The sequence below is a fragment of the Oncorhynchus keta genome, chromosome 30 (genome assembly GCF_023373465.1).
Source record: "Oncorhynchus keta strain PuntledgeMale-10-30-2019 chromosome 30, Oket_V2, whole genome shotgun sequence".
NCBI lineage: Eukaryota > Metazoa > Chordata > Actinopteri > Salmoniformes > Salmonidae > Oncorhynchus > Oncorhynchus keta.
Window position 1 is genome coordinate 47,593,923 of NC_068450.1, and position 27,572 is coordinate 47,621,494.

General features: G+C 41.8%; 2 protein-coding genes across 2 annotated transcripts; both read right to left on the reverse strand.

The window, feature by feature from the left end:
* Positions 1 to 12,423: 12,423 nt before the first annotated feature.
* LOC118363583 (leukocyte cell-derived chemotaxin-2-like) lies at positions 12,424 to 14,174 on the reverse strand. Its single transcript, XM_035744575.2, has 4 exons — positions 14,013 to 14,174; positions 13,667 to 13,778; positions 13,234 to 13,385; positions 12,424 to 12,765 (listed from the first exon to the last, which is right to left on the reverse strand). Exons 1-4 carry the CDS (start codon positions 14,050 to 14,052, stop codon positions 12,599 to 12,601), a joined length of 471 nt encoding a protein of 156 aa, XP_035600468.1. The 5' UTR covers positions 14,053 to 14,174; the 3' UTR covers positions 12,424 to 12,598.
* A 7,724-nt stretch (positions 14,175 to 21,898) lies between these two features.
* On the reverse strand, positions 21,899 to 26,908 carry LOC118363582 (proteinase-activated receptor 4-like). The gene is made up of 2 exons (XM_035744574.2): positions 26,479 to 26,908; positions 21,899 to 24,459 (listed from the first exon to the last, which is right to left on the reverse strand). Exons 1-2 carry the CDS (start codon positions 26,600 to 26,602, stop codon positions 23,381 to 23,383), a joined length of 1,203 nt encoding a protein of 400 aa, XP_035600467.1. The 5' UTR covers positions 26,603 to 26,908; the 3' UTR covers positions 21,899 to 23,380.
* Between the last annotated feature and the right edge of the window lie 664 nt (positions 26,909 to 27,572).

A 27,572-nucleotide genomic window follows, 5' to 3' on the forward strand; every position in this document is an offset into this window, starting at 1 on the left:
GGTGACGCACCGAGCAGTAGGCTGCTTCATTTCAATATTTATTGGCACAGCAGTTGTCAGCATCACAGTAAAATTAACTTTCAGATACCCATCAAAAATGGCAAAACGGAAGGTGGACACTGAGAACCGGGGTTTCAAACAAGGTGGGAGTCGGAGTATTTGTTCACGGAGGTAGCTGGAAAACCTGTGTGTCTTCTGTGTGGAGAAAGTGTGGCGGTACTGAAAGAGTATAATCTGAGACGACATTATGAAACGAAACACGCGGACAAAAACAAGAATATGGACATGGAACAAAGGCTACAAAAGGCAGAGGAATTAAAACGAGGCCTCAAATCTCGACAGGCTCTGTTCAAAAAAGCCAAATCACAAGGCCAGGCTGCTGTCAAGGCCAGATTTGTATGAAGAGGTGTCAAGATGTGTAAATGAGATGGAGCTGCCTTGGGAAAAACTCGTGGGTTTGACAACCGACGGAGCACCTGCGATGTGTGGACACAGGAGCGGACTGGTGGCGAAGATACGGGAAAAGATGCAAGAGGAAAACGCGACAGGTGAGCTGACAGCTTATCATTGTATCATACACCAGGAAGCGTTGTGCGGTAAAGCCTTGAAAATGGAGCATGTAATGAGCATCATCACACGCACAGTTAACTTTATCAGAGCCAAAGGTTTGAATCACCGCCAGTTCAAGGCATTTCTGACGGAGTTAGAAACGGAGCATGGTGATTTGCCTTATCACACAGAGGTGCGATGGCTAAGCCAGGGAAAGGTGCTTCAAAGATGTTTGAAGTGAGGAGATTTGTCTGTTCTTGGACAGCAAAGGGAAAGACACAACACAACTCCGAGACGAAATGTTTCTGTGTGAAATGGCTTTTCTGTGTGACATTACGAGTCATCTGAATGCAATGAACTTGCAGCTGCAGGGTCGGGATCGTGTCATCTCTGATATGTACAGTACAGTGAAGGCATTTAAAACCAAACTGACTCTGTGGGAGAAAAATGCGGAAAGAAAATTTGAGCCACTTTCCCAGCTGCCAGACCATGAGGAAAAGAGAAGCTCTCTACCAGTGCGTTCCCGAGCGCACAGTTGGCTGATAAAATAGGACCGCTGACTTTCGACGCCGATTTGCTGACTTTGAAGCACAAAAAGCAGGTTGGAACTGCTCGGTAACCCATTTGCTGTTGACGTGGAAAGCTCACCACCAAACCTCCAAATGGAGTTGATTGACCTCAATGCAATGATGCACTGAGGGCAAAATATGCGGCAGTGGGTGCTGCGGAGTTCCCCCCGTTTCCTCCCGACACAATGCCCCAGCTGCGCATCCAGGCTGCTCAAACGTTGTCTATGTTTGGCAGCACATACCTGTGTGAACAACTGTTTTCTTTGATGAACTTGAACAAAACATCACACAGAAGTCGACTTACTGCTGAACACCTCCACTCAATTCTGAGGATTTCCTCAGCTCAGAGCCTTACCCCGAACATTGATGAACTTGTGGAAAAGATGGGACACCACCAAGTATCACCCTCAACCTCAAACAAGTGAACATTACTGTGCAATCACATATTTAGAGTTTTTACTCAGTTCAAGTTTAAAAGTTAAAGTTTAATATTTGTTTTCACTGCATGTTACTTCTCCTTAAACAAAGTGTTGTTTTTGATTAATAGATTTTTGCACTTTATTTTATTGTATTTCAATCCAATTATATTTTTAAAATATTTCAGTTGAGTGGATGATAGAAAATTGCTATTATTGTTTTTTTCTTTGAAGTAAATTTAGCCCACTTTTGCTAAAATAGAAAATATAGGCTACTGATGGTGCCTTGAATACCGGTTTCTTTCATTTAATGTTCATGTTATGGGGATTTTTATATAAAGGAAATTTGTCTTTTGTGTCTGTTGAAAATTAAAGATTACTGACAGAGCCATAAGAAAATATTGCTTTATTTATCTGATCATATTGGAATATATTTGTTAGGTTTTCAGTAGGTTCAATTAGGTTCACTAGACTATATGCGTCATTTAAAAATGTTTCAATGAACATTCGAACAGTCCGGCCCTCGGCTTGTAGCTAAATTTTTTATTTGGCCCTCCGTCCATTTGACTTTGACACCCCTGCTGTAGAAGCACAGTGTGCCAATTGGCCAGTCCAGAAACACTCCTAGTCTGGGGCGGAAGGAGGACAGGTGTCTCTGGGATTGAGGGTTGATGAGGCAGGAAGCATATCATAATACTATTTTCATTATTGTGGAGTAATCATCCCATAGGGCAGCAGAACAGACACCAGAACTTGTCATATCCTCCAATGTGACAGGAATGATTCAATTATTTTCTGCCGATGTCTTTACATATGTCACCGCAACTTTAGCCATCCCATTCCACTCTACCTCCCAGTAACAGTATCCAATCAAACCCTCTCTACACAGCACATTTTCCTCTGAATCAAACCTCTCTGGGTAATCAGGATATGGCTGCTCTCATCTCGCCAACTCAACCTTTCTGTTTCCTTCAGAGAGAGAGAGGTTGGGATTTGCTGTGTTTGGGTCCAGTGTGAGATCACAGGCATCTGCAGATGAGAGGACAGGGAATTGACTACTTTGGATCTGAATGTGTGTTTAATGTGTTAATTTGTTGGATGCATTGATCAACGTTGATTGTTTGTAACTGGCACACATACATTTCTTCAGCAGCTGCGGTTCACCCAGGACTCATCCTTATGGTCTGACAGTGAGTGAACAGACAGAGAGTGAGCGACACACTGGCTGTATGAAGTGAATCCTAGTCTGAAAGGGTGACAAAGTAAGAGCTCTACTTCATATCAAGACCTTACTGTTCTCAGGCCAACAAGAGAAATCCAATGAATCTGTAATAAATTGGTTAGAAGAGTGTTTCCCATTCTTACTTGGTCAGAAAAAAAAAGAAAGAAAAAATATTTGCAAAGCAGAGAAGCACGGCCTTCATCTGTGACTCCACAGAATGACAGCTTGCAGAGGTCGTCATGATTTTATAACAGGACATCTGCCATCTGGTGGTCAACTGAGTTTGAACAAACGTTTCTTATTCAAAGATCCTGTATTGCAGTGCAGTCGTCACTACAATGTTCCCCTGCTGTACTAATATATATATATAAACATATATCAATTAATGATTTATTTAATCAAATCAGGTGTTCAGGTTAAGACAAGACAGATACAATTTGCACGGTCATTTAGTATTAATTGGATAACTGTATTAGTCACTTTAACAACTGAATTGGTTCATAAACATTGTTAATCATCTCAAATGTACAGTCAAATTGCAGCACTAATATCCTGCAGTTATCTCACAAGGGTTAAACGTCACAGCAATGTGAGACTGAAATGTAATGACATGTATAACAGTATTTACACAGTATTTACCTTTATACGTGTATATTGAGCCAACTTACCGGTTACTGTAATGACGATGTGCTTTGACACAAAAGTATTAACCTCAGTTTTCCTAGTTCATAGTTTTTATCCCAGGCCAGCAGAGAGGAGCCTCACTCCTGAATCCTGCAGTTCCGGCTCTCTCAGGTGAGGAGAGATTAAGCTGAGAGCTGAGGCTAACACTTCACAACATCTCTCTGTCAGATAACGTTTGTTCAGCCTAAACAGGGTGATATATTGTAACGTGATGAGTAACAAGTTAAACAAGGTAAATCCTTTTTTTATTTTTTTAAGTCGACAAAGTCAAATACACAATGACATTAAACCAGGTTCATCTATTTGGTTCATTTCACGTTATCGACCAAGAACGTCTATATGTCGAGGAACATAAAGCACATGATTCACTACATAAATGTTCTTGGTCTGCTAGTATTAATATACAGTTATACCTGTAGGTATGCATCTTCGGACCTAACTTCCAAGTAAAAACAATCATTTAGGAAAAATGCATCCGAACATGCTCTACGGGTGACAAGTTGACCCTAACAAACTGTCCAACAACAAGTCATGTGAAGAACCCTTCAAAAGTACTATCCTCCATGTCTCCAGTTTAGTGTGGATGTTTAGTTAGATCACTCAGCATCAGGTTCGAAACTGAAATCGAATTGAAGTCTGCTTTCATCCAGACCATCGAAGATGAGCATGACTTTTCAGTCGGCATATTTATGTGTGTCGTTTTTTTGTTGTTGTTCAGGGTGGAAATCATTTATAAGCCCATGAAGACTGTACTGCCTTTATTTAATCTATTTCATATTTTCGGGAAGATGAAATCCACATCCTGATTGGCTTTTCCTTCTGCCCAGTCATGGATAAACTTCTGCACAGAGACTGTTTTTTAGTACGATGCCAGTGATTGCCCTTCATCATTACGGTTCTGATTGGTCTCTCCATTTCTTTCTTCTGTCCAGGTAAGGGTTTGAAGATGTCATGGCAGCGTCTCAGGATGTTTTTCTCCTGGAAATCTCCTCAATGAATTCAATCTGCCAAACCTCATGTTCGTTATTAACCCCTTTACTCTCTCCCTGTGTGATGTAGAGCTGTATGTAGCGGCTTTTCACTCAGAAATCCAAACGTCCTCAGACTGGCTTTATGTTCCTCTTTAACTCTCTGTGTGATGTCATCCACTGGAAAGAGCAACTCATTTTAAAACTTGAAAAAGTAAAGCTACAAGAGAACTTTGTGTGTGTGTGTGTGTGTGTGTGTGTGTGTGTGTGTGTGTGTGTGTGTGTGTGTGTGTGTGTGTGTGTGTGTGTGTGTGTGTGTGTGTGTGTGTGTGTGTGTGTGTGTGTGTGTGTGTGTGTGTGTGTGTGTGTGTGTGTGTGTGTGTGTGTGTGTGTGTGTGTGTGTGTGTGTGTATTTGTATAGTGGAGCTTTTGATCACTGGGGAAATTACAGGGTTTTATCCTAGTTTTACTTTGTAGTCAAAGGAAGCTACTTTGAAACAAAGTATACACCTCACACACATGGTTGTGGCCTTTAAAAATAAGACACCTATACCTATGTGTATTACATTTTGACTTTGCATCCCAATAAATCACTTTATATAAATCACAGAAGACTGAAATATAACAAAACGTTTGACATTGAAACACCCGATTTCTGACGGGTACCTGAGAGAGAGACAGAGAGAGAGACAGAGGAAACACAGGTAACACTGTGTCTGTGCCTGTGTCCTCACCCTGGTGCTACAACATGGAGATACAACTTTTGACATGAAGCTGTTTAGATTGTTACGCTCTTCTCTCTTCCCTTCAGTGTCCCCCTATTGTATCCTCTCTTCAGTGTCCCCCTATGTTATCCCCTCTTCAGTGTCCCCCTATTTCATCCTCTCTTCAGTGTCCCCCTATTGAATCCTCTCTTCAGTGTCCCCCTATTTCATCCTCTCTTCAGTGTCCCCCTATTTTATCCTCTCTTCAGTGTCCCCCTATTTCATCCTCTCTTCAGTGTCCCCCTATGTTATCCCCTCTTCAGTGTCCCCCTATTTCATCCTCTCTTCAGTGTCCCCCTATTTCATCCTCTCTTCAGTGTCCCCCTATTTCATCCTCTCTTCAGTGTCCCCCTATTGAATCCTCTTTTCAGTGTCCCCCTATTTCATCCTCTCTTCAGTGTCCTCCTATTTTATCCCCTCTTCAGTGTCCCCCTATTTTATCCTCTCTTCAGTGTCCCCCTATTTTATCCTCTCTTCAGTGTCCCCCTATTTTATCCCCTCTTCAGTGTCCCCCTATTTCATCCTCTCTTCAGTGTCCCCCTATTGAATCCTCTCTTCAGTGTCCCCCTATTTTATCCCCTCTTCAGTGTCCCCCTATTTTATCCCCTCTTCAGTGTCCCCCTATTTTATCCTCTCTTCAGTGTCCCCCTATTTTATCCCCTCTTCAGTGTCCCCCTATTTTATCCCCTCTTCAGTGTCCCCCTATTTTATCACCTCTTCAGTGTCCCCCTATTGTATCCTCTCTTCAGTGTCCCCCTATTTTATCCTCTCTTCAGTGTCCCCCTATTGTATCCTCTCTTCAGTGTCCCCCTATTTTATCCCCTCTTCCGTGTCCCCCTATTTAATCCTCTCTTCGGTGTCCCCCTATTTTATCCTCTCTTCAGTGTCCCCCTATTTTATCCTCTCTTCAGTGTCCCCCTATTTAATCCTCTCTTCGGTGTCCCCTATTTAATCCTCTCTTCAGTGTCCCCCTATTTTATCCTGTCTTCAGTGTCCCCCTATTTGATCACCTCTTCAGTGTCCCCCTATTGTATCCTCTCTTCAGTGTCCCCCTCTTTTATCCTCTCTTCAGTGTCCCCCTATTGAATCCTCTCTTCGGTGTCCCCCTATTTAATCCTCTCTTCAGTGTCCCCCTATTTTATCCTCTCTTCAGTGTCCCCCTATTTTATCCCCTCTTCAGTGTCCCCCTATTTTATCCTCTCTTCAGTGTCCCCCTATTTTATCCCCTCTTCAGTGTCCCCATATTTTATCCTCTCTTCAGTGTCCCCCTATTTTATCCTCTCTTCAGTGTCCCCCTATTTTATCCTCTCTTCAGTGTCCCCGTATTTTATCCCCTCTTCAGTGCCCCCCTATTTTATCCTCTCTTCAGTGTCCCCCTATTTTATCCTCTCTTCAGTGCCCCCCTATTTTATCCTCTCTTCAATGTCCCCCTATTTTATCCTCTCTTCAGTGTCCCCCTATTTTATCCCCTCTTCGGTGTCCCCCTATTTTATCCCCTCTTCAGTTTCCCCCTATTTTATCCCCTCTTCAGTGTCCCCCTATTTCATCCTCTCTTCAGTGTCCCCCTATTGTATCCTCTCTTCAATGTCCCCCTATTTTATCCTCTCTTCAGTGTCCCCCTATTTTATCCCCTCTTCGGTGTCCCCCTATTTTATCCCCTCTTCAGTTTCCCCCTATTTTATCCCCTCTTCAGTGTCCCCCTATGTTATCCTCTCTTCAGTGTCCCCCTATTTTATCCCCTCTTCAGTGTCCCCCTATTTTATCCTCTCTTCAGTGTCCCCCTATTTTATCCTCTCTTCAGTGTCCCCCTATTTTATCCCCTCTTCAGTGTCCCCCTATTTTATCCTCTCTTCAGTGTCCCCCTATTTTATCCCCTCTTCAGTGTCCCCCTATTTTATCCTCTCTTCAGTGTCCCCTCTTTTCTTCTCCCTCTACTGTCCCCATCTTTTGTTACACAGGCAGGTGTTGAAAAGCAACAGCCATATTCAGCTTTCTATCTTGCTTTTCAACTCATTCTAAAATTCTCCTGGCTTCTTGTGTCATCAGAATTCAACTACCTTTTGAACGTGGCATCTAAAAATGCCTAAAAATAAATTGGCCTAAGATGGATTAAGATGAAAGTTACTCTAAAGACCCCAAAAACTCATCAACGTCAGTGTTTTACTGAGTAAAGATTTTTACCTTTCTGGTAACAGATACAGTTGCGGCCATATATATTGGCACCCTTGCCATTTTTTCTTCAATAATTCCCTATTTCTTCTCAATTAAGTTAAAATTGAGAATAGATTTTGGTCTCCAGACCTTGTTATTGGATTTTCAACATTGCAGAACCAACTCAAGATAAATACCATGGACAAAAATGAGGTGAGGTAGGTAAATTGGGTGGGCTATATACCGATGGACTATGTACAGCTGCAGTGATCGGTTAGCTGCTCAGATAGCAGATGTTTAAAGTTGGTGAGGGAGATAAAAGTCTCCAACTTCAGAGATTTTTGTCATTCGTTCCAGTCGCAGGCAGCAGAGAACTAGAAGGAAAGGCGGCCAAATTAGGTTTTGGTTTTAGGGATGATCAGTGAGATACACCTGCTGGAGCGCGTGCTACGGGTGGGTGTTGCCATCGTGACCAGTGAACTGAGATAAGGCGGAGCTTTACCTAGCATAGACTTGTAGATGACCTGGAACCAGTAGGTCTGGTGACGAATATGTAGCGAGGGCCAGCCGACTAGAGCATACAGGTCGCAGTGGTGGGTGGTATAAGGTGCTTTAGTAACAAAACGGATGGCACTGTGATAAACTGCATCCAGTTTGCTGAGTAGAGTATTGGAAGCTATTTTGTAGATGACATCGCCGAAGTCGAGGATCGGTAGGATAGTCAGTTTTACTAGGGTAAGTTTTGCGGCGTGAGTGAAGGAGGCTTTGTTGCAAAATAGAAAGCCGACTCTAGATTTGATTTTGGATTGGAGATGTTTGATATGAGTCTGGAAGGAGAGTTTGCCGTCTAGCCAGACACCTAGGTACTTATAGATGTCCACATATTCTAGGTCAGAACCATCCAGGGTGGTGATGCTAGTCGGGCGTGCGGGTGCAGGCAGCGAACGGTTGAAAAGAATGCATTTGGTTTTATTAGTGTTTAAGAGCAGTTGGAGGCCACGGAAGGAGTGTTGTATGGCATTGAATCTCGTTTGGAGGTTAGATAGCACAGTGTCCAAGGAAGGGCCAGATGTATACAGAATGGTGTCGTCTGCGTAGAGGTGGATCAGGGAATCGCCCGCAGCAAGAGCAACATCATTGATATATACAGAGAAAAGAGTCGGCCCGAGAATTGAACCCTGTGCTACCCCCATAGAGACTGCCAGAGGACCGGCCAACATGATTGGCACCCCTGAGCTAGTACATGTTTGCACAGCCTTTGGCCTAGATAACTGCTGACAAAAGCTTTTTGTAGCCATCATTGAGCTTGCTGCATTCTTCTACTGGCAATTTAACCCACTCTTCAGCAGCAAACCAGCAAACATGCCCACATTGGCATGATGTGGGCCCAATAATAATTCATGTATTTTATGTAGCACTTTTCATTACAAAGAGAATCTCAAATACGCTTTAAAAACTAAACAAAACAAATGTAGGGTACTGGCAGTGGCAGGTCTTGACGATGGTCTTCCACAGCTGACAGAGTGCTGAGGCTGTTCAGAAAAGCAATATAGTAATGCAGGGTGTGTCGATGATACAGGGAGGGAGAAGCATCAGTCGGATAGACAGGCCTGGAGCTCTTCATCGGGCATATTCGGCGTATCCTCCTCCTCCGTAGGTTGGCTGGATCATCAACCACTGAAAGTGTAGCCTGAAGTTATCTTACAAACTAATGTAAAAATAACCTTCAAATGAGTACCACATCCGTGGCAACATTTTGAGGTTACTTTAACTATAGATGCCTTATGTAATCATATAAAGTGTGCATGTTCAAGAGTGCATGCATAGGTCGCCGTAGGTCTGTGGAGATCTTCACAATTGCTGTAATAATCTGTGCAGAATCTTGAATGGCATTGGTCACTTGCACCATGTGCTTTCATGTAATCTCAACTGCAATCCAGGTCATTTGGTTCTGCTTGCACAGTGATTTAATATTAAACCTGTGTGTAAATAAACAAAATAGCTGACACTGTATTCCCATTTAAACTTTGCTGTGATTTTATATGGTTGAAAGCGCAGTGATAGACATTTGGGTGACAGCTAAACCCAAAATCAGACATTGTTTATCGATAGGAATTTGGTTGTGCTTTTAGATAGTTGAAAGCATAGTGATAACACATTGGAAATTCAACTTAGTTTTGGCTGTCTTTTTGAGTGAGTTAATATAGGTTGTAATCTCATTGATCAACGTCACAACCAAATGTTACCCAATTATCCCATGTTGAAATGACATGCTGTGCCCAATGGGTTGTGACAGAAGTGAGCTTTTCTCTGAGTTGTGGCTTCAGTCAAACTTTGACTCTCTGCCTTACTGTCACTGAGAGGAACAGGAAGTCGGTCAGTGATTGTTTCAGCAACACATTTGAAGAAGCAGAGAGAGAGAGTAATAATAATATTCTGAAAAACGTTTTCATCAAAAAATCTAAAAGCATTATAGGGTTGGGGTTCATTTAAAATGTCAGTTTACTCCTATTCTTTCCAGGTTAATTTAAATGTTAGTTTACTCCTATTCTTTCCATGCCATTTTACCTCCTGTCCAGTGCTGAATTTAACCTGAAAATATTGGTGAGGCAAAGTCAAACAACAAAGCTATATTTGCATTAAAACCAGTACACTGCACTGGCTACACATTGAATGCACTAATAATTCATCTCAAAAACGTATTTGGAGCCACACACACAAACGTTATATGATCCGTTTATGGCTACATCCCATATCTTTAGCTCTTATTGCACGAAAGACCACGGTAGTCGAGCATACTTTTATAGAGTTAACTAACTAGTAATCGGCCTGTAATATTGTGACACAAAGGGGCCTGGTTAATTAACAATATGCAATGTTTGTAACACTATTCCCTCGCCTTCATATATTGCAGTTACAGTTCCATCAAAGACATTTATAACTAATCCTTCTTCTACATATGCTTCCATCGGTATTACAGTCTGCCATCAAACATCAACAATAGCCATTGCTCTATGATACACCACCAACCACTCGACTAGAATCTTCTTTTCCAGCTTGCTTTATTTTGAATGGATAACCTTATTTAGGTGGCTAATTAGCACCAATACATTTTATCTCTACATTTCCTTCATAACACTATGTTTGAAAATAATTTGCTCTGAATAAGCTAAGCTAGTAGACATGTTTCAACTAGCTAAGATACCTAGCTTGAAGACGTGGTAACAGTGTGTGGTAAACAACTAGCTAGCTATGAAGTTGACAAAGTTACCGGGCATTAGATGTTGATTTATCTGTGGCCAATGACAATGGGCCTTCTTGGGCGGGTACTTCTACTGTAAATTAATGGAGCACCGAAGAGGGGCTTTTGCTAGCTAGCTCTCCCAGCAGGTGCTGTGGTGATGTAGTGTCCCCGTGAATGACAGCACCCTGAGCAAATCACACACAACCAGAGAAGATCAAAGACGCCTACGCTCTGTACTTTCTCTGTCCGCCCCTCCACCACATAAAGCACTGAGCGAGGTTGAAACAGCTGCATTTTGGAGCTGCCTTACTCAACAAAAATTGACCAAAACAAAAACCGACCACATATGCTTTATTAGGTCAATCATTTTTTGCAGAAAATGTAATTGTTTTCTAACCCTAAGTTTGTTATTCCTCTGTACTTGGAATAGATGCCTGCCCTAAGTGCCTCTGCTTCACTGCTCCTGCCATCTCTGCACCACGAGTTTCCATATCAGTCCCTTAGCCGCCTTGTTCATTGGCACCTCCACTTCCTCTCTTCGAAGGGACTGTTTATCTAGCACATCTACTTCCTCGTTCCCTTCCACCTCCACTTGGGCTTGACATTGCCTTACTGGCTGCGCTAAATTTGTTTTGTTTTAGTTGTGTAAAGTAACACATGCTCAGAATATTAGGTTGTTTTAGTGCACTGGAAAAATGTGTCCTGAACACAAGTTGCGCAGCCACACCGTTGTTTTTATTGAGACAAAAATCCAAAACGGAGGCTCAGATACAAAAATACACATTATTTATTAGGAATGATTTATGATGTATTTATTTTGTTGTTAATACCCCAAAAGTACCAACATATTTTGACCCCTAAATGCACCAACATGGGTCATTTTTGACCCCAAATTGGAAATGATGGCAAAATTACATTTTCTGTCAAACAGTAACACTTTTTATTTTATTAACCTTTTGTAACACAAGCTAATGGTTTAAATTCCCCAAAATATGCATATATTTTTACATTTTCACACATTTATAGTCAAATTTAATGTTGTTGTTTTTTTCATTGTCACGCCCTGACCTTAGTATTGTTTGTTTTCTTTATTATTTTGGTTAGGTCAGGGTTTTCTTTATTATTTTGGTTAGGTCAGGGTGTGACGAGGGTGGTATGTGTGTTTGTCTTGTCTAGGGTTTTTGTAATTCAATGGGGTTTTGGTAATTCTATGGGGTTTTGGTATGTCTAGGTATATGTAGATCTATGGTGGCCTGAATTGGTTCCCAATCTGAGACAGCTGTTTATCATTGTCTCTGATTGGGGATCCTATTTAGGTTGCCATTTTCCAATTTGGTTTTGTGGGTTATTGTCTATGTGTAGTTGCATGTCAGCACTTGGTTTAGCATAGCGGCACAGTGGTTTTTGTTAATTAAAGAAGAATGTATTCTTATCACCTGGTCTCATCATTACGACGAACGTGACAATTTTAGTATGTTTTTCATGTTTTAAACAGTTAATTTGATCAATAGAAGTTTCATTTCAAATTTTCAGAAATGTTGGTAAATTAGCTTTTATTGTCTAAAGAACTTATTAAAGAGATGGGTGTTTTTTTCCACTGTCTAGTCATGGTACAGGGTTGTTCAATGACAGACATGTATTTGTTTTAAATCTATCATGTTTTTTTTTTTCACAAAGTTTACTATTGAGTACACATTGTCAGATGAGCCAAGTACAACTAGTATACAAAAAGAGTGTATATATATATATATATACCACATAAATTATATATTAACACAGAAATCATTGTCTATTTTCATGTCTGTAACTAGTTGCATGAAAGGATTTATAAAAAATGATGAATTTACCCCTGATGCTTATAGGGTTCATGTAAAACTTTATTCCAGAAATGTGCAGCATGAATGTATTTTATACTGTAATAAAAAATATATAATAATAAGCTAATTATTATTTTTAAACACAGTAAGCCCATCTATTGGCCAATGATTACAATCATGTTATTGGTTGATTGAGAGGCCAAAAGGGACTCCATTAGAAGAACTTGGTGGGGTCAGACTTGTCACACATCTGGACGTGGACGTGAGAAGTGATCCCTGGGTAGACACTTTGCATGGTCAGCATGGTCCCAATCCTCTGGCCCTTCTTCACCACCCCAGAGTACTTGTCAGGCTTTACGTAGAACAGCTTAAAGCACAGACCTAGAAAACAGAGACAACCACAGTGTCAGTCAATCAATCAATTAGACAATTGATTCAACCATTACCCAATTATATGCCACATATTCTTCCAATATCCATTCCGCCATGTGACATATTAGTTGCTCGTATACCTCAGTGACACAACAGAGCCAGAATATTGGGTTACGGGACAGCCTAAAAACACGCCACTTCAATACAGCCATGATCAAAAAAGACTTTTTCTTAGTGGTTAGGAGAACTTACACAGCAGGTAAGGAGAAGTAATGTAGCAGGTTAGGAGAATGAAGTTAAAGTTAAGAAAAGGAGTAGCGAAAATGCTTTCCTAACCTGTTGCGACAATCACAGAGTGAAGTGGTTGGTTTTTAGGGAATTCCATCGGAATACAACGCATATTTACAAGCATGGCATTAACTTAACAATTTATCTCGGTTATTTAAAAAAATATATATATTCAGGATAGACACTGACCCTCTCCACTGAGGTTGATCCCATCGTTGATGGCTGCCTTCTTCGGGTCTGTGTACACGATCACTTTCCCGTTGAGTTTCACGTCAAATGGAGCGTACACTGTGGCCCCATCATTACACACAATGTCCAGACCCTGATGCGCACGGCCTCCTCTGGACATAGATAGGAAAGGGTATTAAAGTTGGGGGGTTCACAAAGTATTCAGAGAGTATCTCAATTGCAACACTGTGGTATGTTTTCATTCTTGTACTGTATACAGTAAGAGCATTAATATTGAATTCATGGGTTTTTAGATTTCAATCATTGTCATGGAATGTGGTTAACATCTTATCAGCTAAAGTATGAGGTAAATTGCGGGCAGTAAGATAATACAAAACCAAACTGATACATCAAAATACATGCCACAAATACTACACACACACACTTGCCATACCTGCTTGCGCCGTGGTGTCCTTGTCCCCATCTGTCCCCTGTCCTCCTCCTGTTACTGGAGTTGTCGCTGCACAGCTGACCAAACTTGACCATCTCACACTCTGACAACACAGCTAGAGATGGGATGAACCACAGATATATTGACCAAGGAGGAAAACCTGTTACGCTGATATTTTCTACTAAACTATTTAAGTGTATTTATATTAAAATGCCAAAATTATATTGAACACAAACTGCATCCAGAACCAACCAAATTGCATGTGCGAGCTGGACAGCTATTTGATTTGATATAGCAATGGATTGACCTAATAGTTGAATCAATATATGTCAATTTTGGTTATTCTTACCTATGAGCACCACAGTAAACAAAAGAACAGCAGTCTTCATGGTAAAGCCTTAGATGATGCTTTCACTCAAGGAGAAAATCTACAAGAAAGTCTTGCTCAGCTTCCATCTGTGTTTCTGACTGCATAATGTCTGTGCTTAAATACCTGTTGAAGTTCAACTTTCCCACATTGCACACCCTTGTTTCACACTCTTTCATCAGAGTAGAAAACCCTGAATTTGGAAATACTTTGTTTACTTTTCGAAATCCAGAAAAAAATATATTTGGTAGAACAAAATGGTGGACAGCAGGGTAAACAAGTGGTGTTATGCTAAAATGTTTATTCTATTCTTCTGGGTAATTTACTTTATGTTCAAAATTCTTATATTTTATCATGTTTTATTGTTGTTGCATTGTCGAGAAGCATTTCTTTGGACTTGAAACTTGAAGCCTGTCCCTGACCTTCACCTGTTTCATGGCAAATAAGGTTTGTTCAGAATACTCTGATTGTTTTGTTTTTTTTAAACAGAAAAAGGTTGACAAATTATGACATTTGGGTCAACTATCACTTTAAGCAATGAATATACTCCAATAGAGAATAAACATAAACTTTATAACAGAAAAAGTGCCTAACACATGGTGTACATTATACAATAATACAAAATTATAATAAAGAAAAACACATAATGGCCGTCTTTGACCTGTTAATGTTCAAGTGTATTGGTTAGTATGTAAAGCATCTAGTTATAAGAAACCATCAAAGGTATCCCAAATCAGTTTGACATAATTGACCCTTTTGACCCTTGACCCTTGAAAAAAATCCTCATGGTTTCTATGGGCTACAGGCAGGGATACTTTTCCTTTCTCTGCTACAAGTGAACAGAAAATGGTAAAACGGTGTGCCTGGGGCACATGTAATACTGACAGTCTGTACCTGGAGAGGTAAGAGAGTGGTGTCTTTTTTATTCGCTTTCCAAAACCAAAATCTAACGGAGAGAAGTGTAGGTTGTGGATAAAGCTTTGTGGTCATTCACAGTTGAACACAAGCAAGATAACGAAGGACACATACTTTTGCTCCAAAGGAAGCAACTAAGTGAAGTTAACCTTTTACATAATGTGTAATATCTCAACATATTACAAAGAGAAAAAAGAAGCCAGCTGCAACCTGGTTGAAGGGAAATTTCACAATTTGTCAACTTCATAAGATCAGTGTTCCCAATGACATCATGAACCAATTAGTAGACAATTTGTGGGCAATTCCTTATCATAATTGGTTAAAATCACAGGATGCACACCGATGATGACAGAACATAGAAACACGTAATTTTCACATATGTTAATATTGGGGTGGTGCTGGAGATGATGAAAATGAAGTTGAACAATTGTGACATTTCCCTTTAACAATAACATAGCAAAAATAACATTCATTTTCAGATTTCATCTGTCATTGTTACGACCATTTTGGCTGGAGAAATATAATGTCCCAAAGTCCATTTATTGCATGTTACAATTCTGAGGTAGATTCTCCATAAGGCACACGCATTCCAGTCTCTCACATTAGAGACTAGGAAGGAATCGGGCTGCTGCCTTATAATTTATGAATTTAAACCCCACCCCCCATCAATCCCTCTATACCGCTCCCCCTTTGCGGGAGGGATATCTGTTCATCCATGACTGAGTGGGTATGCACGCCTCAATCATCAAGTTTACAGACGACACAACAGTAGTAGGCTTGATAATCAACGATTACGAGACAGCCGACAGGGAGGAGGTGAGGGCTCTGGGACTGTAGTGCCTGGAAAACAACCTCTCACTCAACGTCAACAAAACAATGGAGATGATCGTGAACTTCAGGAAACAGCAGAGGGTGCACCTCCCTATCTACATTGACGGGACCGCAGTGGAGAAGGTGGAAAGCTTCAAGTTCCTTGGCATACACATCACTGACAAACTGAAATGGACCCCCTACAAAGACAGTGTGGTGAAGAAGGCGCAACAGAGCCTCTTCAATCTCAGGAGGCTAAAGAAATTTGATTGTCACCTAAAACCCTCACAAACTTTAGCAGATACACAATTAAAAGCCTCTTGTCGGGCTCTATCACCTCCTGGAATGGCAACTGCACCACCCGCAACCACAAGGCTCTCCAGAGGGTGGTGTGGTCTGCCCAACGCATTACAGGGGGGGGGGGGCAAACCATCCTCCGTCCAGGACACATACAGCACCGGATGTCACAGGAAGGCCAAATAGATCATCAAGGATATCAACTACCTGAGCCACTGCTTGTTCACCCCGGTATGGATATGGCTAAAGGGAGATGAGGTAGGACTTAGTTCGATTTTCTACTTTGTTTGTCAGGTTTTAGAGTGTTATGTGCTTAACTTTAGACAAATCGTCCATGTCTGTGACCTCAGAATATGTGAACTCTTAGCCTTCTCTCACCACCACTCATTGCGTCAAGATCCATTGTGCCATCAAACAAAGCAAGTGTTTGGGGACTAGTGTCACCTGCGAAGGCTGCAATAGGCTGCAATAGGTAAAAATGACAGGTAAGTCACAACGTATTAACAGAGAGTCACATGATACATAACTTTACGACAAAGTGAGACTTCATGACACACAGTGGATTTTTGTTGCATGACCAACGCTAAGGTTTATCTCCGTTTTTCAGTGAATGCATCAATAGCAGTGTCATCATCCATAACAGAGTTATAGCAATAGTAATAACATAGGAAAGTACAAAAGGGAATCTGATCTTAAGTTGAACATATGACATCAACTCTTTGCAGCCACATTCACGTCAGTAGGACTAAGCACAGATATGGCCTATGCTCAGGGCCCTGAATATGATCAAAATGTGCTGAATCTCAACTTCTCCACTAGATGTCGGGCTACACCACTTTTGTTTCTGGCATGTCTTGGTTCTTCACCTCATTTCACCTCTGTTTCACCAATTAGCTAGATATTTGAACTACAACCAATCAAACCAACTACAACCAATGACCAGTATTGTTTCTGTTACTCACATTATATTGCACAAACACTTACATAAGGGCCCGTGTTCATGATTTAGTGACAGAGAATTTGAGGTGACGATGACAGTTTAGATGTTCCGTTTGTATTACCACTCATTTCTCTTCAATTGTATTTTGAGTCTCACTGACCACCACAAACAATGCATTTGTTTTCCTGAGTATACTGCATGTGTCACCAAACATATTTCACCTCAACAACCCTGACAATAGATCAAAACCTCATCCAAATGTCATTCAGGTTTCAGTTTAGGTTCCTGTGTTCCGACGCTGGGTTCTCTGACGGTTATTCTATTTTTCTAATAATCTTCATGAGAAAATAAATTACCTTTCAGAGCCTCTTTGGAGAATCAATTGAAATGACGTGGGGGAGTTACTCTGGGGGTGCTGTGAATTGCTAAACCTGATTGTCTGTGTTTTAATGGCCATGCTAAGGCTTTCCAGACCATTAGAGGAAGAAACCATTAGCCTCACAGGTCATTTAGCCTCCATTTTGTCAGCCTACTAGGAGGCGGGTAGTGTCTGTTATGGGTTTGCCAAAGCTAACCCTGTTGACATGGAGAAAGTCCATTGATTGGTCTAGTAGTTAAGTGTGTGCATCCCAATTGCTCTAATGCACATGCACACACACACGTACACACACAACATGCATACGCACAAACATAGAGGAACACTCACAAACATAGAGGTATGAATGTGTGTTTCTTTGTCCTATACATACTGTACAGAAAGTGCCCATACAAGTGTGCAAACACACCGACATTCATACTCTTTCTCCCTCCCATTTAGTTACTGAGTACAATTAATAATTATTTGGCATTTGAACCAAACTTAACTATTTTGGGAAGCTCAAATGGGCCATTATTTTGATAGATTTTTCAGATTTGCATTGTCTCACGTCTATAGCTACCTTTCTCATCTTCCATCCAGCTTCAGGAGACTGTAAAGATTTGGCATGAGTCCTCAGATCCTCAAAAGGTTCTACAGCTGCACCATCGAGAGCATGGTTGCATCACTGCCTGGTATGGCAACTGCTCGGCCTCCGACCGCAAGGCACTTCAGAAGGTAGTGCGAACGGCCCAGTACATCACTGGGGCCAAGCTTCCTGCCATCCAGGACCTCTATACCAGGCAGTGTCAGAAGAAGGCCCTAGCAATTGTCAAAGACTCCAGCCACCCTAGCCATACACTGTTCTCTCTGCTACCGCATGGCAAGCAGTATCTGAGCGCCAAGTCCAGGTCCAAGAGGCTTCTAAACAGCTTCTACCCCCAATCCATAAGACTCCTGAACATCTAATAAAATGGCTATCCAGACTATTTGCATTGCCCCCCCTCCTTCTCTTTTACGCTGCTGCTTTGATTTGATTGTTGATTTGATTTTATTGCTGCTACTCTCTGTTATTATCTATGCATAGTCACTTTAATAACTCTATCTACATGTACATATTACCTCAATTACCTCGACTAACCGGTGCCCCCGCACATTGACTCTGTACCGGTACCCCCTGCATATAATCTCACTATTGATATTTTACTGCTGCTCTTTAATTACTTGTTCCTTTTATTTCTTATTCTTTATTCATATTTTTTTTAACTGCATTGTTGGTCGGCGCATGTGATTAATAACATGTGATGAGATGTGATTTGATGCTCAGCAATTGGAGAGGAAATAATGTCATGCTGAAGAGAAGTTTCTAATCTAATGTAGTTCATCTCATAGGTTCAACCGGTATGGCTGGTCTGAATGGATAGCTCACTTTGCTTCTTTCAGTAAGCACAATACAATTCACATAGCTTCCTCTTCTATGTGCATAATGGGAATGTATGTTAGTGTTTAAAGAATATTAACATCATCAGCATAGCATCGTGTCTCTCTTGCTGTTTTCCATTATCAACGTACAGAATGTCATTCACCTATTTGCCTTATAGCTATGAGCAGAATAATGCAAATTCCTTACGCTTGCTGTTTAACCAATGGGCACACTCTTATCACATTCCTCTCTCTCAACCAATGGGCATAAATCATGGGATGTGTTTGTATGTCAAACTTACCCATGTTCTCGTACTTGCTGTGTCACAGCAAAAGTTACCGACAACCCTCCACCTCCCCACCATCACCACCTGTCATTGGAACCTCTTCATCCCCGAGGGGGAGATTTCAATGCCAACTGTCCCGCATAGGGCCACCTGCCATCAAAGGACCAGGCTCTGAGGATCATCCCTCAGAGACGAGGCCATTCCCCAAACTAATTTAAGAAGGGTTTATACTTGCATTTTGTCTCTGTTGTTCATTCAGCTCAACCTTCATCTCGATTGAATTAACCAAATCCAGGAAAAGGAGAACTTGGCACATTGCAAAAGTGACAGATGTCTAACCAAGCTATTTTCAAACGTACACTTACAGTGTTTCAGATGCCAAAGCCTTTGTGTATTTGCAAAAGTTTATTTTTAACAAATGGTTTTCTTTGCATGTCAGACTACGTCGTAAATTCAAATATTCCGTTATACACATGCAGATATTGTTATCAATATCAGTATTTTCAAAGTTTATGAACAAAAAACAACGTACCTAGTCAAGTGTATTGGAATCCCAATGAAGACGAAGGTTATTATCCTGGTTTAGACCCACCCAACAGACACTGCAACTGGTCATGAGTGTCACTCACTTATTCCCCCCTCCCCCAAGACTGCTATGCCATGATACGCCTTATCACTCCACACATTTGGCCAAACGAAGGCGTTGGATCCACTGCTTGCTGGCACTTGATTACACACTCATAGGCTTTGTCTACTTGGTGTTACATTGATATTAATCCCTTTGTTTAAATAAGTGTGCATGTATAAACATTGGTATTGTTGTTGAAAGATGAATTGTTCTTGATAGAGTGGTTTGGTGTTTCAATGTGTTTTGAGCGCCCAGATAAACAACCATTTACATGTTGATAGTGGGAGCTGGTATTGATTTACTGCCACTGTGGAATGTTCCACAGCGAAGGCAAGTGCACTGTGTATGTCTTGGCTCCGGAATTGACGAGGAAACTTCCTTCTGTGTTTTGTTTTGAAAAAAAAACATTGTCAGTAGTTAAGCAAAGAACACATTTGGTTTCCACTCAAATGATGTCAGTGAAGTTTGAGAGAGTGTGAAAAAATACATTTGGGGTGATATATGTGTGCTTCAGCATATTATATGATATAACTCCCATTCCCCCCAAAACATTATAGCACTTTATTTTAGTGATTTCTTTCAATCTGTGAATATAAGTAAGTACAAAAATAATACAACATACTTTCTTAGTAAATGCCAGCTGAATAAATACCAGTGGAAACAATATTGTAAAATACCAGGCCACCAGTTCAAGTATTCAAGTATAAACCAGCCTAATGTACATCAAAATCATTATTAATGGCTAAATTAGGGGTATATAATCCTGACGAAGCCACATTATGATGTTTTGCTGACTCTATGCTTTACCTTAAAAACCCTCCATGATATACCATTTTTGAGGGAAATATCCAAAACATGAATGTGTTCCAGACAAGCAGTCACAGCATGGTATGAACAAAATCCATTCCAGACGCATACCCATTTTCACATGGACATGCCTAAATTTGTCCAACACGTCCAAATGGGGAAAAAAAAGTATGGCATCACTTAGAGCTGCTTAATGTAAAATGCTGTTGTTGACCTCTAGGTACAAACTGTTCAGCTATTCCACGGACAATTGAAACATTTACCACAGCTATGGAATAGGTCACCCTACCTGAAGGAATGTACCCCTGGATTTTTTTAGATAATACAATGAAAACAAATGTGTAATAATGTGTAGTAATGCTGATTCCATACTATGAGATATTTGTATCAATACATGTAGATAATGAAAGGGTTATACCCACTCTATATAGGCATTTCACCTAGACCAGGTATCCTCAAACTGGGGGTACGCGCAATGCCGTAAATATATATACACTACCGTTCAAATGTTTGGGGTCACCTAGAAATGTCCTTGTTTTTGAATGAAAAGCACATTTTTTGTCCATTAAAATAACATCAAGTTGATCAGACATACAGTGTAGAAATAACATCAAGTTGATCAGACATACAGTGTAGATTTAATGTTGTAAATGACCATTGTAGCAGGAAATAGCTGATTTTTTATGGAATATCTACGTAGGCGTACAGAAGCCCATTATCAGCAACCATCACTCCTGTGCTCCAATGGCACGTTGTGCTAGCTAATCCAAGTTTAGCATTTTAAAAGGCTTATTGATCATTAGAAACCCCTTTTGCAATTATGTTAGCACAGCTGAAACTATTGTTCTGATTAAAAAAGCCATAAAACAGACCTTCTTCAGCCTAGTTGTGTATCTGGAGCGTCAGTATTTGTGGATTCGATTACAGGCTCAAAATGGCCAGAAACAAATAACTTTCTTCTGAAACTCGTCAGTCTATTCTTGTTCTGAGAAATGAAGGCTATTCCATGCGAGAAATTGCCAAGAAACTGAATATCCTGTACAACACTGTGAACTACTCCCTTCACAGAACAGTGCAAACTGGCCCTAACCAGAACAGAAAGAGGAGTGGGAGGCCCCGGTGCACAACTGAGCAAGAGGACAAGCATTTGCTGCCAGTTGAGGACTTGTGAGGCATCTGTTTCTCAAACTAGACACTCTAATGTACTTGTCCTCTTGCTCAGTTGTGCACCGGGGCCTCCCACTCCTCTTTCTAGAGGTAGAACTAAGATGACTTTTGAGTAGTAAGACATGTATAAAAGCAACAGATACCATTAATAAGAAGGGGATAGAGGCATCTTATATGGTGAGCTACCGAGTGGCTAGGACAGGCAAGCCCCATACTATTGTAGAGGACTTAATTCTTCCTGCTGCCGCAGATATGGCTGGGAAATGCTAGGGAAAAAGGCCAAAAAACTATACAGACAATGCCTTCATCAAACAACACTGTTTCAATGCGCATCAGTTACACGGCAGGAGATGTTTTGAAACAATTACTGCTTCGCATACAAGCCAGTGAATTATATGGGTTACAGCTGGTTGAGTCAACAGACGTGGCGGCCTGGCACAGCTACGCGACTGGCCAATCTGTGTGATGTTTTTTCTCACCTGAATGAACTGAATCTAGGATTACAGGGACTCTCTGCAACTATATTCAAAATTTAGGCTATGACTAAGAAGTTGAAGCTCTTCTCTTTCTGCATTAACAAGGACAACACACAGGTCTTTCCATCATTGTATGATTGTTTTGTGTACAAATGAACTCAAGCTTACGGACAATGTAAAAGGTGATATAGCAAAGCACCTGAGTGAGTTGGGTGCGCAATTACGTAGGTACTTTCCCGAAACGGATTAAACAAACAAATCCAGTTGTAATTGAAAGTTATCCCTTTCATGCCCTGCCTTCAGTCCAAGAAAGCCTCATTGAAATTGCAACAAGCGGTTCTGTGAAAATTTAATTTAATCAGAAGCCACTGCCAGATGTCTGGATTGGGATGCGCTCTGAGTGTCCTGCCTTGGCAAATCATGCTGTTAAGACACTGATGCCCTTTGCAACCATGTACCTGTTTGAGAGTGGATTCTCAGCCCTCACTAGCATGAAAACTAAATACAGGCACAGACTGTGTGTGAGAAATGATTTAAGAATTTCTCCAATACAACCCAACATTGCAGAGTTATGTACATCATTTTAAGCACACCCTTCTCGTTAACCTGTGGTGAGTTATTCATAGTTTTCGATGTACAAATAAGATTTAATATGTAAGATGGTTAAATAAAGAACAAAATTATTGATTATTATTATATTATTATGATGATTATATGTTATTAACATTTGAGAGTGCGCTGACCCTGGTACTAGAGGGGGTATGCAGCTGGAGGTTGAATGTTTGAAGGAGTATGGGACTATAAAAAGTTTGGGAACCACTGACCTAGACCGAAGAATAGGGACAACACACCCTGCAACTGTATTTTTCCCATTTTGTCAGATTTATAAAAGACATTCCATTAATACAGATTGACTGTGTAATCCTGTAGAACTCTAATGATACAAACCCTCATCTCGAAAACCAGACCATAGGCAACAGATGAAGAGCATTTGAAATTTGTGGGAGGCAAAGTGGATGTCTAAAGAGACTATTGTATCCCTGTATGATGATGATTCCTAAACACCTCCCTCCATTGACTGCATGTTTATGGGAATTGCACAGAATTTTCCATCCATTTTTTGTTTTTCACAATATACGATAAAAGTCATTGGCTGTATAAATGAGAGTCTCACATAAACCAGAGGAACAACACAAGATTGAGTCTTCGTCTGATCCTAGTGCCTACACGTCTAGTTCTCTAATACCTATCTGCATGCTATCTCCCCCTCTGACGTCACCGGGCTCCGACTAGACTTGGACAGCAGTGTCACCTTTGACCTTTGCGTCCCCTTTGAGGTGGACGAATAGGACACCTGGTTCCCCGTGGTCGAGTCTCTCCCGTTGTCGCCGCGGCAACACAGCACCGTCCTGACCTTTTCCCTGAAGTCGTCAGAGACGTAGTAGAAGATGAAGGGGTCGATGCAGCTGTTCAACGTGCTAACAGCTAGGCTAACCATGTAGGGCACGTACAGGTCCTCCCCGTCATCCACCAGGTAGGAGTCAGAGTAGTGCAGGAGAAGGAGGACGTTGCTGGGTAGCAGGCAGCCAACGAACACTACCAGCACTAGCACAGTGACGCGCACAGCGTGGGCGTAGCGCTGGCCTCCCGCCACTAGGGTGCGTATCACGGAGCCGTAGCAGTAGAGGACGACCAGCAGGGGGAGCAGGAAGCAGAGAAAGAAGAGTGTGAGAAAGTAGGGCAGGAAGTAGTTCTCATGCTCCTCCTCAGGCAACGCGTCGTGGCACGTGGTTATGCTCGGCTCGTCCAGCTTGTAGGACTGGCGGGAGACGAGGAGAGGCACCATGGCGGCCAGCGCCACCACCCACACGCCCAGGCTCATGTAAAGGGAGGTGCGGAAGCTGCGGAGGGTTTTGGCACCGAACGGGTGCACCAATGCCACATAGCGGTCGACGGCGATGAACGCCAGGCACAGCACCGAGCCATACATGTTGCCGTAGAAGAGCGCCGTGACCACGCGGCAGAAGGGCTCGCCGAAGACCCAGTCGTTGCCCTGGAAGTGATAGACTATGCGGAAGGGGAGCACCATCAGTATCATGAGGTCGGTGGCGGTGAGGTTGATGAGGAGGATGGTGGATGGCATCTTCTTGGTACGGAACAGAAGGACCCACAGGGCCAGGAGGTTAGCCGGGAGGCCCACAGTGAAGGCTACCAGGTAGAGCATGGGCACGTAGAGCACGGTGGTGGGAGCCTGCACCTCCTGGATCTGTTTGTCTTTCAGGGTGGTGAAGTTGCAGTTGGACACCAGCTTGAAGGAGCGCAGCCCTGTCAAGGTAGAAACAGAAGAGATTTGATGATTCGTTAGAGGTTCTGCATGAAATTATTTTCAGTATAAATGCATTCATATACTGATATTTTACCTAGAAAAAGCTGTGCATCCTAGTTAAGCATTCAGATAAGGCATACCCCTAACTTGAAATGTGTAGGTGACACAAACGTCTAATAACATCGATGTGTGATATACACAAAGGATGGAGATATGCCTGCATTTCTCAAGTTAGGAGTCAGCCCAATGCGAAAAGCTTGCAGGACATTCACATCCGTAGTCGAAAGGACATTTTGGGTGAAAACTTGAGTTACGCGGTGTGGATCTCAAGCTAGGATTCCGATCATTAAGAACAATGTGATCTCATCAGCTTGAAAATAACCTATGGTCATGGGAGGGGTCTGGCAATACCATTAAAGTGGCCTGTGGTACTGTATGTCTGAAGGTGTGCGAAGTTGCTGGATATTGGCGGGAACTGGAACACGCTGTTGTACGCGTCGTTCCAGAGTATCCCAAACATGGATGATATGTCAATGGATGAAATGTCTGGTGAGTAAGCAGGCCATTGAATAACTAGGTCATGTTCAGTTTCCAGGAATTGTGTACAGATCATTGCGACATTGTCTGCCATCTGTCCCGGAACAGTTGAAATCAGGATTATTCTGTGAAGAGCACACTTCTCCAGTGTGCCAGTGGCCATCGAAGGTGAGCATTTTCCTACTGAAGCCGGTTATGACGCAGAACTGCAGTCAGGTCATGACCCTGGTGAGGACGACGAACACGCAGATCAGCTTCCCTGAGGCGGTTTCTGACAGTTTGTGTAGTTTGTTCTCCGGTAGTGCAAACCCGCAGTTTCATCAGCTGTCCAGGTGGCTGGTCTCTAGCAACAGCCCTGGTGGACATTCCTGCAGTCAGCATGCCTATTCCATGCTCCCTCAAAACATGAGACATCTGTGGCACTGTGTTGTGTGACAAAACTGCACATTTTAGAGTGTCCTTTTATTGTCCCCAGCACAAGACACACCTGTGTAATGATCATGCTGTTTAATCAGCTTCTTGATATGTTACACCTGTCAGGTGGATAGATTATCGTGGCAAATGAGAAATTCTCACTAACAGGGATGTAAAGAAATTTGTGCCCAAGCTTTTATGGAAAATGTCTGGGATCTTTTATTTCAGCTCATGAAACACTTTACATGTTGCCTTTATATTTTTGTTCAGTATATTTATCACATTTGAAATGCAGATAGACTGAAGCTCGTTTAGCTCCTACACACTTAGAAAAAAGGGTTCCACAAGGGTTCTTCGGCTGTCCCCATAGTATAAATGTTTTGGGCTCCAGGTAGAACCCTTTTGGGTTCAAGGTAGAACCCTTTACACAGAGGGTTCTACGTGGAACCCAAAAGAGTTCTATCTGGAAACAAAAATCACAGGATTCTTCTATGGGGACAGACAAAGAACCCTTGTTGGTTCTAGATAGTACCTTTTTTCTAAGAGGGTTACCTCTCTTGTTCAGTACCTTGCATGTGCATGTAGTGGCTCAGCGTTGTGAACAGTTTTTCAATCACCAATTATATTTACATTCCAGTTTAGCCTGATGTTGTTTTAGCCATTACAGTTAAGTGGGAGGCTATAGTAACAGTTCCCAGAGAGCTCAGGCTCATTTCAGCAAATGGTTTAATTTACAGGAAATAGCTGGCCGGTATATGGCAATAATGTACATAAACTACCCTATAGAGAACACATTCCTACTCAGTAGATAAGAGGCAGTAGATTAGCTTGCATTCCGGTATATCTTCAAAATCACAGGAAACATGAGCTTCCTCAACTGAAATGACCACATCCAAGCTACTTACTGTTGTACATGAACACCTACCAAAATAAAAAATAAACATTCACACAATGAAACCCAAACGAAGGGTTTCATTAAGCAAACCATTAGTTTGTGGTTTGCTTAATGAAAGTGACCTGAAGGAGTTTGGATCGAAAGAAGAAGAAAAAAAGATGCACCAACTTACGGACGCCCATGCCAGTGCACTCCTCCGTGGTGGGAGAGGAGGAACAGCCATGGAGGAGAACAGAGAGAGAGAGCAGCAATAGCAGAGTCCCGGCTGGAGTCCCGGCTGGAGCAAAGAGACTCATGGTGCTGCAGAGGATCCGTGCTCTCTCACAGCGAAAGCTATAATTTATGGTCAGGCACTACTTCCACAAGCAGAGAGAGCTGCCTCTCCCTTCCTTCCTTTCACTGCTCTGTGTAACGCAGCCCCTGTGTCCCAAGTCCTGTGATGATAATACAGTGAAGTCTAAAATTGTTATCTCCTTTGCCACAATATCACCCTTCAAATCACTGTGTTCCTGACGAAGTTTGTCAAGAGTCTCAGCTGTGTCTCAGATGAGTTCAGCGGCTTGACTTCAACAGACTACACCGGTCTCTTCTACACTGTACTCCTATCCTCTATTCTAATATGGTCCAGCTGTGTGTCTAGTTCTGCCTCTGGGGGAGGTGCATGTTTGGTGGTGGGGTCATGACATTGTTCTTCTCATGCTGTGATTCATATGAGGAGAGAGCGGTGAGTTGATCTTCTCCACGCTTTGAGGAACAGGAAATATGGTAATTTCACCTCTGGGGCCATAGTAAGGCATGCATTATTCCAGACAGACATCCACTCACACCCAATGACCCAAATAGCATACAACAACAAACACACACATACAACCACACACACACTTCATAAGTAAGTGTCATTGTGCTCAAGAGTTCCATGTTCGGACATTCATTGAAAATATCCTGTCCTAAACAACAGCTGTATGTTCCCAATTCCCCTCTCCCTTGCAGTAATCTTTGTTGTCCATACTGGACTCAATCGTGCATCCTCTGATGCCATTTAAAACACAACCCACAAAAAACTTCAGGTCTTGACGCCAGACATTCCTGCCGTTCTTAGGAGGACAAGCCGTTGTCAAATAAGCATCAACAATCCTCCACTGGGCAGAGAGGCTGTGCTTTCCATCCAAATACTCTCTAGTTGTATAAATATCCAACCATTCGTTTTATATGAGACCTATATTTTTCACGTAGCTCGGTTTATTTGCTCCTCCTGTCTTGGCAGTC

Excerpts from the sequence above, each read along its gene's own strand:
- LOC118363583 (XM_035744575.2), bottom strand. The coding sequence starts at position 14,052 with ATGAAGACTGCTGTTCTTTTGTTTACTGTGGTGCTCATAG. Across the intron at positions 13,779-14,012 it reads GTTTACTGTGGTGCTCATAG|CTGTGTTGTCAGAGTGTGAG; the intron begins GTAAGAATAACC and ends TCCCATCTCTAG. Across the intron at positions 12,766-13,233 it reads GATCAACCTCAGTGGAGAGG|GTCTGTGCTTTAAGCTGTTC; the intron begins GTCAGTGTCTAT and ends TCTGTTTTCTAG.
- LOC118363582 (XM_035744574.2), bottom strand. The coding sequence starts at position 26,602 with ATGAGTCTCTTTGCTCCAGCCGGGACTCCAGCCGGGACTCTGCTATTG. Across the intron at positions 24,460-26,478 it reads GTGCACTGGCATGGGCGTCC|GGCTGCGCTCCTTCAAGCTG; the intron begins GTAAGTTGGTGC and ends CTACCTTGACAG.